This window comes from Neophocaena asiaeorientalis, unplaced genomic scaffold (assembly GCF_003031525.2).
Source record: "Neophocaena asiaeorientalis asiaeorientalis breed wild unplaced genomic scaffold, Neophocaena_asiaeorientalis_V1.1 scaffold268, whole genome shotgun sequence".
Classification (NCBI taxonomy): domain Eukaryota; kingdom Metazoa; phylum Chordata; class Mammalia; order Artiodactyla; family Phocoenidae; genus Neophocaena; species Neophocaena asiaeorientalis.
The window spans coordinates 2,412,903-2,425,154 of NW_020173979.1; the positions used below are offsets into that span (position 1 = coordinate 2,412,903).

The 12,252-nt window shown below is 43.0% G+C and overlaps 2 protein-coding genes across 2 annotated transcripts in view; both read right to left on the minus strand.

Annotated features, from left to right (window-relative positions):
• The window catches only part of BNIP1 (BCL2 interacting protein 1), a 17,659-nt gene extending 7,751 nt beyond the window's left edge, over positions 1-9,908 (minus strand). Inside the window, exons 1-3 of the mRNA XM_024753350.1 lie at positions 9,780-9,908; positions 6,939-7,031; positions 3,049-3,140 (exon numbers count right to left, since the gene is read on the minus strand). Coding sequence (XP_024609118.1) covers positions 3,049-3,140; positions 6,939-7,031; positions 9,780-9,863 — 269 coding nt within the window. The 5' untranslated portion in view covers positions 9,864-9,908. The remainder of the gene's footprint in view (positions 1-3,048; positions 3,141-6,938; positions 7,032-9,779) is intronic.
• Positions 9,909-9,924: 16 nt separating this feature from the next.
• The window catches only part of CREBRF (CREB3 regulatory factor), a 64,409-nt gene continuing 62,081 nt past the window's right edge, over positions 9,925-12,252 (minus strand). The window contains exon 10 of the mRNA XM_024753349.1: positions 9,925-10,056. The gene's annotated coding sequence lies outside the window, so the exon portion shown is untranslated. The remainder of the gene's footprint in view (positions 10,057-12,252) is intronic.

Here is a 12,252-nt window from a genome sequence, read left to right on the forward strand (position 1 = left end):
GCCACTTCCTGCACTTGGCTGCCCCAGCAGCTGCTCCAGCTCAGGTCCCAACACCTCTTGTCTGGATCCTGGAGGTTGTCTCTGAGTTGTTTTCCTACTGCCCATTAACTGTCCCTCTCCCCACAGGACAGCCACAGGGAGCAACCTGGCCATAGCATGCCTCTGTTTACAGCCCACAATGGCTCCAGACTTCAGGGTAACATCCAAACTTCCCAGCGGGGCACACGAGGCCCCGTTCAAAGTTATCTCTTACACATTACTGCCTTGCCTTGTGTGCGGCTTGGTTCTGTTCCTCGAGAACCATGCCTCGCTCATCTTTGTATAACCAGTACCCAGAACAACAGTTATTGGCCCATTAGCTGCTCAATCAGTATGTGTAACAGGAAGTAGAAAAATCATTATAAGACAGTTTTCTTCAGTATTTCTTCAAGATTTGCTGTTCTTTACATACCACAGACCAATCATGGACAACACAAACACACTGTATTAGAAGAGTCCAGTCTGACATGATTTATTTACATTTTTTACCTGATCTCCTTGCAAGAAACAACTCAAATTTGGTGAACAGTTCCCTGGAGTTTGAGTGGGGTCTTTTTTTATTTAATATTTTATTGAAGTTGATATATAATGTTGATATAGCTGATATATAATGTGTTAATTTCTGCTGAATAGCAAAGTGACTCAGCTATACATATATATATTTTTTCATATTCTTTTCCATTATGGTTTATCACAGGATATTGAATATAGTCCCCTGTGCTATACAGTAGGCCCTTGTTGTTTATCCACCTTATACATACTAGTTTGCATCTACTAATCCCAAACTCCCAGTCCTTCCCTCCCCTACTCCCCCTTGGCAACCACAAGTCTGTTCTCTCTGTCTGTCTATCTGTTTCATAGACACATTCATTTGTGTTGTATTTTAGATTCCACTTATAAGTGATATCATATGGTATTTGTCCTTCTCTTTCTGACTTACTTTGCTTAGTAAGATAATCTCTAGGTTTGTTGCAAATGGCATTCTTTCATTCTTTTTTACGGCTGAGTAATATCCCATTGTATATATGTACCACATCTTCTTTATCCATTCATCTATCGATGGACATTTAGGTTGTTTCCATGTCTTGGCTATTGTGAACAGTGCTGCTATTTACGTCAACATAGGGGTGCATGTATCTTTTCGAATTATAGTTTTCTCTGGGTATATGCCCAGGAGTGGGATTGCTGGATCATATGGTAAGTCTATTTTTAGTTTTCTGAGGAACCTCCATACTGTTTTCCATAGTGGCTGCATCAATTTACGTTAGAGTGAGGCCTCTGTTGGATGGACTATAAAAAAGTTAACTGGGCTCCTCAGAGAATCAAACTCATGCACTAGAACTCTTACACAGCTGGCTCAAATCAATTGTGCTAACCCCCGGAATATTTAAAGAGGCAAATGAGAGTACACGAACTGATAGGGTGGTTTTGAATAGCACCTCTATGTTGAAATGTTCAAATGAGCTCTCTGATGCCTGACCAGCATCTGCTATGCCGTCTCACACCTGATACTTTAAAAGAATCAATTACATTTTCAACTGTTTACAAGGGAGTTCTGCTGGGCCCTGCAATGCAGAGATAAATGAACAACAGTGCTTGCCCTCAGGGACTCACATTTACTGGGGAGAAAGACAAGCAAAAATATTTACTGTATAGTGTGACAAGCACGACGAGCCAGGTAAGCACAAGTACTGTTTCAACACAAAATCGCCAAAGTATTAATTTATTGCTTTCTCTCCTCTATCCTGGAACTGCACATCCCGAATGGCCACTCGCAACTTTAAACCCATGCTGAGGTGGTTTTGCTGGTGTAACTTGCTAGATTTTACACAAGGGTCCTCTTTACATAATGTTTGTAATCTGAGTCCCCATGGTGGCCTACGGAAAGGAAAGCCATCATGACACAAAGTCTCACTGGTCCCCACTCACACATCCCTCCCTCCTCACAGGAGCCTCTACCACACCCATGTCTTTGTCAGTCCCTATCCTCCTGACAGCTGGGCGTTATAAACAGAGCTACTGTCAGCAAGGATGATGCTGGAGAATTACTCAAATCAGAAGCAAAGCCATAGACAAATACAGATGTGACAGTTAGTCCAATTAACAAGGATGAAGAGAAAACCTACAAGGATGGTGACATTGATAAGAGACTTCAAAAGAGAAGGATATGGCTACCAGGGGCTTGGAAAAGTTGATGGGGCCCTCAAATATTTTTGCAATAACAACCCTCTTTTTGATTGTGGTGCAAACATCAAATGTGAAGGGTCAGGTACAGTTTCATGCTATCAGACAATTTTGTTGGATAAGTCCCCCAATTTCAATACCAAAAAATAGCACATACCTTCAGTTATATAATCAAATAAGCATATAGCTGCAATGAAAACCTCAATTTTATTTAACATAATCTTATTTACATTTTTTTGTTTCATTTTTTAAGATAAAGTCCCATTCAAAACTTTCTACATTTTGGTCCGTCTTAAGTAGGTTCACTTTCAATGGACTTTTTAAGATATCAATTCTCTTTAGATTAAAAAGGACCTTGTATTACTGGGACTTCCCTGGTGGTCCAGTGGTTAAGACTCCCTGATCCCAATGCAGGGGAACCGGGCTCAATCCCCTGGTCAGGGAACTAGAGCTCACCTGCCGCAACTAAAGATTCTGCACGCACCAACAAAGATCCCGCGTGCTGCAACTAAGACCCGGTACAGCCAAATAAATAAATATTAAAAAAAAAAAAAAGGACCTTGTATTACAAAAGCAACCATTTTTTTGTTTTTTTAAAAACATAAAATACAGTATAATGTTAAATACGCTTTTGTAAACTACGCACAGTCTCACTTACCCAACAGCCCCTGCTTGCCCCCAGCTTTGAGAATTACATCCGGTCTGTGTATAAATGGCACAATTGAGTCATTAAGCTAGGTTTATTAGGCAAACCCTGGCACAAGCCTCACAGGGAGCAAGCAGCCCAGCCAAGGCCACTAGCAGGAGGCCAGGTACTCTACCTACCTGAGCATCTGCTTTTTGTGATTCTCCACTTCCTGGAGCAGAACTTGCTTCTCCGACTCTTTGTCTTGCTCTTTAGCCGACTGCTCAAGCTCCTGTGGGGGGAAAACAGCTCTAAATTAAAATGACTTTAAAAGCTAATACAAAACTGGACAGTACTTCTATTTCTACCAGTTATGCAACAGCACTTGAAAACCCTCCTAGGGACTTCCCTGGTGGTCCAGTGGTTAAGAATCTGCCTTCCAACGCAGGGGACGCGGGTTTGATCCCTGGTCGGGGAACTAAGATCCCACACGCCACGGGGCAACTAAGCCCACATGCTCTGGAGCCCGCGCGACACAACTAGAGAGCCCATGTGCTGCAACTACTGAGCCCGTGCCCCACAACTAGAGAGAAGCCCACATGCCTCAGCTAGAGAGAAACCCACATGCCTCAACTACTAAGCCCGCAAACTCTGGAGCCTGCGGACCGCAATGAAGGGCCCACGTGCTGCAACGAGAGATCCCACATGCCACAACTAAGACCTGATGCAGCCAAATAAATAAATATTAGAAAAAAGAAAACCCTCCTAGAACGGAAGACTTAGGAATGCCAGTTCACATACAATAAACATCCTTTTACATAGATAGCTCAGTCTGCAGGAAAGTAAGGAGCATCCCCAGGACCACAAAACGAGAAGGGAACTAAGAGCCAGAGCGGCCTTCCTGTGAGGGATGTGAGGCTGCCCTGGAGCAGGAGATACGCTTCTCTAATCTAGGGCATGCCTGAAAAGAAAAGGAAAAAAATACAACTATATAGGAGCCTACTGATTCCACTCTGAAATATGATGGAAATACCACTGCTGTTGCTTCATGCTTACTCTCAATCTCTGTACATATTTCATTTTAGACTGGAGGCAAAGAGGGTTTTAAAGTCCACGTGGGGGGACTTCCCTGGTGGCGCAGTGGTTAAGACTCCACGCTCCCAATGCAGGGGGCCCAGGTTCAATCTCTGGCCAGGGAACTAGACCCTACATGCGTGCCACAACTAAGAGTTCACATGCCACGACTTAGGAGCCGGCGAGCAGCAACTAAGGAACCCACCTGCCACAACTAAGGAGCCCGCCTGCTGCAACGAAGACTCAGCGCAACCAAATAAATAAATATTTTTTAAAAAACAACAAAAAAATAAAGTCTGTGTGGGGACAGAAAATGAAGCCTTGGCCATTTGAGGCCAGGAATTGGAATGGAGAACACCACAAAGCCAGGACCACAAAGGGATACACCCTCAGTGAAAAGGTGAACTAGGAAAATGTCTGTCAACCAGCAGAGAAAATGTGGAAGCTTGTCCTTTTTTGCTGTGGGGTCTGGCTAGAGGGATACAAAATATCTTCCCTGAGAATATATAACCATGGAGCTACCCTCACACTGATCTAGGATTCAAATTCATACTCCCTGAGTGGTTTCAGAAACTCCACGAGGAGAAAAGAACATGAAAGTGCTCCCAGACTTGTGATAATCCTAGGAGACCTGGCAAAAGCAAATGCAAAAACCTTTGAAGAGACTTGCCTTCAACTCAGGCCACACAAAAGTCCCACCAGGAAGGGCTTCTGAAGAGGAGTACTCAGAGCCCAAAATAACCAAACACCAGGACCCAACCGTCCACCACAGTGAGGGACAGCAGACCTAACAACCCAGCAGACCAAGACCCCCAAGAACTTCAGATGATGGAACTATCAGACAGACCATAATTAAAGATGTCAATATACCTTGAGTCTCATATTTTTTTAACTGAAGTATAGTTGATTTACAATATTGTGTTAGTTTCAGGTATATAGCAAAGTGATTCAGTTATATGTGTATGTATATATATATATATATTCCAATTCTTTTCCATTATAGGTTATTATAAGATTTGACTATAGTTCCCTGTGCTGTACAGTAAATCCTTGTTGTTTATCTATTTTCTATATAGTGGTGTGTATCTGTTAATCCCAAACTCCTAATTTATCCCTCCACCACCCTTTCCCCTTTGTTAACCATAAGTTTGTTTTCTATGTCTGTGAGTCTATTTCTGTTTCTGTAAATACGTCCATTTGTATTATTCTTTAGATTCCACGTGTAAGTGATATCATATGATATTTGTCCTTCCCTGTCTGGTCATGTCATACTTTTGGCTTTCAAATTAAAACAAGTTCCAGTTTTAATCAAGCTATTGATGCAAAAACATAAACTATTAGCTCATTTATATACTAATTTATTTATTTATATGCTTGTTTATACACTAATAAATGTTTGGAGATGCAGATTAAAACTGGGATGGAGTCAATATTCATTGACCATGTGCAAAATTATTAGGGCCTTACTAGGTGCCTGGGTAGACTGGTGCTTGAAGAGCTGATGATCAGGAGGGAGGGACATAACAAATGTGTAAATGTACTGAGGTTATCTTACTTAGTGAAGGACATCAACACTGGGTGAGCACACAGAAACTTAAACAGAAAGAACAAGGAAATACTTATACTTAAGGTGGTGAGTGTGGTTGGAGAGCTGAAGTCATATGAGTTGAAAAAAGGTCTTTCATGGAATAAACTTGCTTTAAAAAGCAAAAAAACAGTCCAAATAAATGCCCTTTGACAGAGAACAGGCCAAAAATAAATTATGGCTATAAAAAAAGAATGAGGAAGCTTCCCAATACTGACATGGAAAGATTTCCAATACATATTAAGCTTAAAAATGGTATGAGAATACCATTTTTAATATGCTACCTTTTAGATGAGAAATGGGAAAGAAATAAGAAAACATTTGTCTTTTTTAGCATCTGAGTAGAGAAACTATGGAAAGATACATAAGTAACATATAAGAGTGGTTACCTATTTGGAGGAGGGGAACAGAGAACAAATAAGGAGGCACACCTAAGGTTTTCACTGCACTTTTTCCTGCCTGCCAATATTTACACACATATACGCATATATAAAAAACATGTGAAAGTAACAGGCTTTCTAAATTAAAAAATTAAGATTATTAAATCAGCACTAGAGATGGAGGTGGAAAGAGATCAGCCAGGTTCAGTGACATTGCTGAAATCTTCAAGTGAACTCCTTTGACAAAAACTGCATATTGCCAAAATTGCCCTTGAAAATCCCTTAGGAAGCAACGCACAGGACACACACATCCTGTTTTTCAGGGTCCAAACTGCCACTTTTTCTATCATCTTTGGAACAGACTGTCTTCTTCTGGTAAGCAAAAACAGGGTTATTGGCTGGCATTTGGGGCCATGTCATAAAGAGAGCACAAGTCTTTAAATCCAAGAACCATATGCAGCGAGACCAGGTGCCCCAAGACCCAGACAGGAATGGCCAGATCCATGCCTCCCATCTTACCCTCACTCAGGGCACAGCACAGAAACACCTATGCTATTCAGACTGCTACTTTTCTCATTCTATTGTTTTTGGAGACAGCACATATACCCTAGTCAAATTCAGGACTGTTACATATGCATATGATGTGACTGGAGACTACAGAAACAGAGAGGAAGAGGCTGGGCAAAGTGACAGCACGGAAAAAAAAAAACCAGGGGACACTGGTAATGGATTGAGGTGCATGGGTTGGAGAGAGTGGTAGAGAAAAGAAAGTAATGCAAGTGACCTCAGAGTTTTCAAGTTGAAAAATTCCCAGGACAATGGTGTCCCTACTATCCACCTGTAACATAGCTGGCAGTGTTGTGCATTCAGAAGTCCCTCATCTTTACCTGGATAGCAGGTTAGTACAGTTACCTCCACTGTCTAAACGTTTACTACTCCCATCTGAACATTTACTGAAGGACCTGGACAGCTCTCGAGCAGAGGTTAGACCCAGTTCGAAGCCCCGTTCATCGTTACCCAGTTTCAGCATCCCAGCTCTGCAGACACTCACCTGTATTCTGTGCCGCAACTGTTGAAACTTCTCTTTCACTTTAGTATTCAGCTCGGTAAGTGCACTTAATGGCCCTGAACAATCTCCAATATCCTAGGAGACATTGAAGAGATGAAGAGGTCTTTCTCAAGACAATGCAATGAAATGACACCAGCTGTATAGTGAGAGGGTTGGCTTACAGCACAACTAAGTTTGGCCTACTGACTGTAATTCATCCTGATCTTTGCTGTTTACCTCTGCAACACAAGCAAAAACATTATAATTTACATTTTCTCATCCCTCTTTAGGATAATTCTGAGCAAGCAACATAAAAGCATAGATAGAAACAAAATTGTCTTGACTTATTAGTTCCTGAAGCTTAACAAAACGCCACCCAGCCACTATGAAAGACTTAAAGCAGCTTATACATCTGACAAGAATAAACATCCGAAAGAGATACTATAACTTTAGATCTTTCCAACTTGAAAATCAGGATGCTAAATTCCTGGCATCATATGACAAGATTAACTTCTCAATCTAATTTTACAAACCATCTATTATAAATCACACTGTTTATAGACATGTTGAAGGTAGATTTAGAATTTGTTTCTGGACATTCAAAATTACCGGGGCCAGGTTTTTAGTTTTTGTTTTTTTGGTTTTTTTGCAAAAGCGCGGAGCTGGTTTTATTCAACAGTCTCATTACAAAAATAACCAAAATGTGTGCAGCAGCGGAATTAGGAAGGACCCTGCCTGACTTCTGCAAGAGTGGGCAGCCCCCTTTTCCCCCCCAGCCCTGCAAGGGCAGTCAGCTAGCACAGAGAGCCTCAGGGCAAGGTAGAGGGCAGAGCTCTGCATGGGGGCCTGGCCTTGGCTAGTACTGTCCACTCTGAGCACTTCCATCCTCCCCACCATTGTAAACACCATGCTCAGGTCAGGTCTCCCAATGCTGGGCATCAACCCTACCCCGCTGTTTGGTCCTCAACAGGACAAACTATCCTGGAAACTTCCTTCCATCCAGCCAGCCAGGAAGATAGCAAATAAGGGGTGACGACTCGAGGAAGGATGGGCCACCCCAGTATGGTTGGGGGCACTGCTTTCCCCCAACACTCCTAGGTGGGCTGTCCCTGGGCTGAAACAGTTCCCAAAGAGGCCACAGCGGCTCCCCAAGGCTGAAGGGAGTTGAGGCTGTGGTGGGCCCAGAGGGGAGCACTGGATTTCATTCCTAAGACCCTAGAGGCCCAGGGAGGGGAGCCCTGGGAGGCTCAGGCGTGCTCCATGGGGCCGGGGCCACCGGCGTAGGAGTGGGCAGGGGCTGCAGCCTGCAGGGGGCCAGCACTGGGCTCTGGGGACGCCGGCAGAAGGCCTGAGAGGCCGTCAGCGGAGTCTGTGTTGAGGTCCAGCCTCCAGTAAGCTTCACACAGAGGCAGACCATTAGCTTCGCAAAGACTTGAGCTAGACGAGTAATACTCCTCCTCCAGCTCGTAGAGGTCTATGGAGACCTCATCCCAGGGCAGGTTTTAAAGCAGGCCCTAGAGCCAGATTATGTGGATTCAAATTCTGGCTGTAGCAGTTTATTAGCTGTGTAACCTTGAAAGTTAGAGTCCTCTGTGCCTCAGTTTCCTCATCACAACATACCCACTTCACAGACCAGGTACCTATGTAAAGGGCTTAGCAGAGGAGCTGGAACACAGTAAGAGTATGCTAAATCTGGCTATCATCAATTGCTCTCATCATGAGAATGCAAATGTTGGAAAGTGCAAAAGGGCGCTTAAGCAATTTCGATTATGTGAAAAGGCAATTTCATTTGTTCTGAATCTTAAATTTATTTTTCTAGAATTGGCCCAGATGTTTTGTAGTTTACACATGGGAAATGTGAAGTTCAAGAAGTTTAAATGTTTGCATCAAGTTGCCTCACTTGTTCTCTGGATTACTCGTTAAATCACAGTCCTTGCAACATATAATAAGCTATTAATTTGGTTTATTTTGCATCTGATTTCCGTGGGTAGCCTTACTTTCCTTCACCTTTTATGACAGCTGGTTGCAAACTCTGAGTCTACATCGAATGTTTAGTAACATTTGTTGGAAATGGAAACGATCTGCCTAAAAGGAAGGTTTTAAACTTTTGGTTTCTTTTTGCTAAACTCAAGGAACCATTTCTACATTCCTAACTCTTGCCTATGCCAATTGGTTTACTGCAATACTACCTTCTACCCTTAAAATTGGCTTAAGGCAAAGGACCTCAATTACCCCATCTGTTAAACGAAAGAGTAGACTCTTAAGTCTTTTCTACAGACTGACTTTCCCTATCCGGGTCCCAGTTTTGCCAGTATCTGCTTTCTGATCCAGGCAGACTCGATTTCCTCATTTCCAACAATCTCAACTACGGTCCAGGTGACGTTCGTTTCACGTAACGAACGGTGCCTCCCATGCCAGGTGGCCTTTGGTGCCACGGGGCATCGGACCCAGGGAGCTGGCCAGCAGGGGGCGAGGCTAATGGCTTCCAGGACGCTACCAAAGGATGGAGAGGACGGTGTCAGAAGGCGGGGCCAAGCAGGATGACAGGTAAGCTTTGAGGCTGTCGTGGGGGCGAGGCGACGGCCAGAGGTGTGTAGGGGAGGGGCCACAAAGGGGAAGGCTGGTCGGGGCTGAGGTGGAGGGGGCGTCCCGGAAGAGGGCGAGCCAAGGGCAGCCAGATGGAGTACCAAGGCCAACGGTCAAGGGGACGAAGGGGACGAAGGGGACGAAGGGGACGGGACCAAGGGGGAAAAGCTCGGGAGTGAGACCGCCGAGCTCACAGAAGGCCAGTGGAGCTTGGGTTTAGGGCTACTGGACCCCGGCGGGGGTCCCGGGCATTAGTACCTGGATAAGCGCCTTCACCTCCAGATCGAATTTGACAATCTCTTGGTTACAGATCCTGACGTGGACGTCTTGGGGAAACGCCATGTTGGGAAAGCCAGCTACGGGCTGCCGCGGTGCCCAAATTCCAACGCGTTTTCGCACCGGCTTCCTTCTTCCCCGTCGGGTCTTGCGGCAGCGCCCCCTAGAGACCGGCCTGCGGCGAGCGAGGGTGGTAGCGCCGAGTCGTGTGGACTTTCGCTGACTCGTGGGAAAAATCAGTCGGCCTCTTGGTGTGGACCTAGTAAGACGGAGAGAAAGAGAGGAGGGAATTATCGGCAACGCTTTAACAGGGGCCTCTCCCCATCTTCCGCCCATCAGTCATTCTAATGACTGCATATTTTTTGCATAGAGGGGGAAAAGAAACTGGAGGAAAAGTATCAATCGGGATGTCTCTGGAAGGTGGAATTAAGTTTTTTATATTTCTTTAAACGTTCTTGTATTTTTCATATTTTCTACAGTGAATATAAATTGTGGAGTGAAAGAAAAAAATGACAAATGTTATCATTACTTTTTTAAATGTACGGAATTCAAAGCAGTTTGCCAGGGTACTTCCTGTCAGTCCAGCCCACGGTTCAAGGGATCTTCCTAAAACGCACAACTGATCAAGTCACATTCCAGCTTACACCCCTTCACTGGCTCCTGGTGGTTGCCTTTTGTGTACAACTGGATTTAATAATTTACCTCGCTGGAGTAGTTTCGATGGAAATAATTAAGAAGAGACCCTCAACAGATGGAGGCTCTTTCATTGTATTTTTATTAACTAGTCCAAGCTTCTTAGCTGGACCTCAAGGGCATCAGGTACCCCACACAGCCCTGTCTCCTTCCTGGATTCTTCAAGCTCTTTTTGGATCTGTAGCCTTGGAGGGAACACCCTCCCTTAAGGTGTTCATCACCCCACTGCACCTAATAAACAGGCTGTATATTGCAGGCTTGGGCATCTGCCCTGGCTTGAATCCTGCTTAACAACCCACTTCACATCTCTGTGCTTCAGAGGCTAAATGCTGGTGATCACAGCATTGACTGAAAGATTAAAAGAGGTAATACATAAAAAGCACCAAGCACAATGTAGTAATGTGGTACATCGTAAGAATGCAATGCACATGACTGCTATTATTATATTACTGACATTTGTGGAGTACTTCCCTTGTGCCAGGTACTTTGTACTAAGTGCTTTATGTGTATCATTCTAACTTAACTCTCACAACAACCCTGTGAGGTAGAGTTATCCACTTTTTACAGATGAGGAAACAGGCACAGAGAGAGATAATGACTTGCCCAGAGCAAATGGAATTGCTAGGTCAAAGGATATATGCATTTTAAAATTCTGATACATGCTACCGAATTGCTCTTCATAGAAGTTATATCAATTTACACTCCCACCAGCAATGTGGTACAAATGCCTGCTTTCTCACGGCCTCGTACACACGGTGTGTTAACAAACACTGGGATTTTTGCCAATCTGATTGAGTGAAAAATGCCATCTTTCAATTTTCATTTTTCTTATCATGAATGGAGAACTACTTGTATTTATTTTACTATCTGCTCATTTTTCTATTAGGTTGTCAGTCTTTTTCATATCAGCTCCCAGAGTTCTTTAGATATGAGGAGGATTTGCCCTTAGAAATGAGCTTTGTCTCTTAGTCTACAGAATTTTGACTTGGCTTTTATGGTGTTTTGGGCCTTAAAAAATTTTATTTGAAATTTTATTTTTACATTTAGATCTTTACCCATTTTGAAATATGTGTAGGCTTATGGTGGGAGATACAGAGCCAAGTTTACTTTCTCCAGAGGGTTACCCAGTTGTTCCAACACTATTTTCTGAACAATCCATCCTTTTCTCACTGGTTTCAGATGCCACACTTACCATATAAATTAAATATAAATAATATATAAATTAATAACATATTAATATTATTTATAATATATAAATTAAATATAAATACATCTGAATCTATCTCTATACTTTCCATTCTATTCTGTTGGCCTATTCATTCATTCACCAAAATGACACTGTTTTAATATTAGTTTTATGTGTTTTAATATCTGTCAGGATCGAACACCCCATTTTTTTCCCCATGTGAATTTTAGTTTTTTGAAATCGTATTGGTATGTCTTATCGGGATGGCACTGAATTGTTCGTTTAAGTTAGGAGGACTGACAGGTTTATGCGGTTGACTGTTCCTATTCAAGAACTTGGTCTATCTTTCCACTTGTTCGTCTTCTGTATCCTTCATAGTATTTTAATGTTTTCTTCAGAGTTTGTACATTTTCTTTTAAGCTCATTCCTGGAGACATTTTAAGATTAAAACCTTTTAAAGAAACTGAGGTTGACATTCTTCAGGTCAAACGTTTTGGATCCTCAAGTAGAAGCTCCCAGTTCAGGACACTGAAGAAACCCAAACTCTGCACGCAGTAGATAGGCCCACGTGACCTT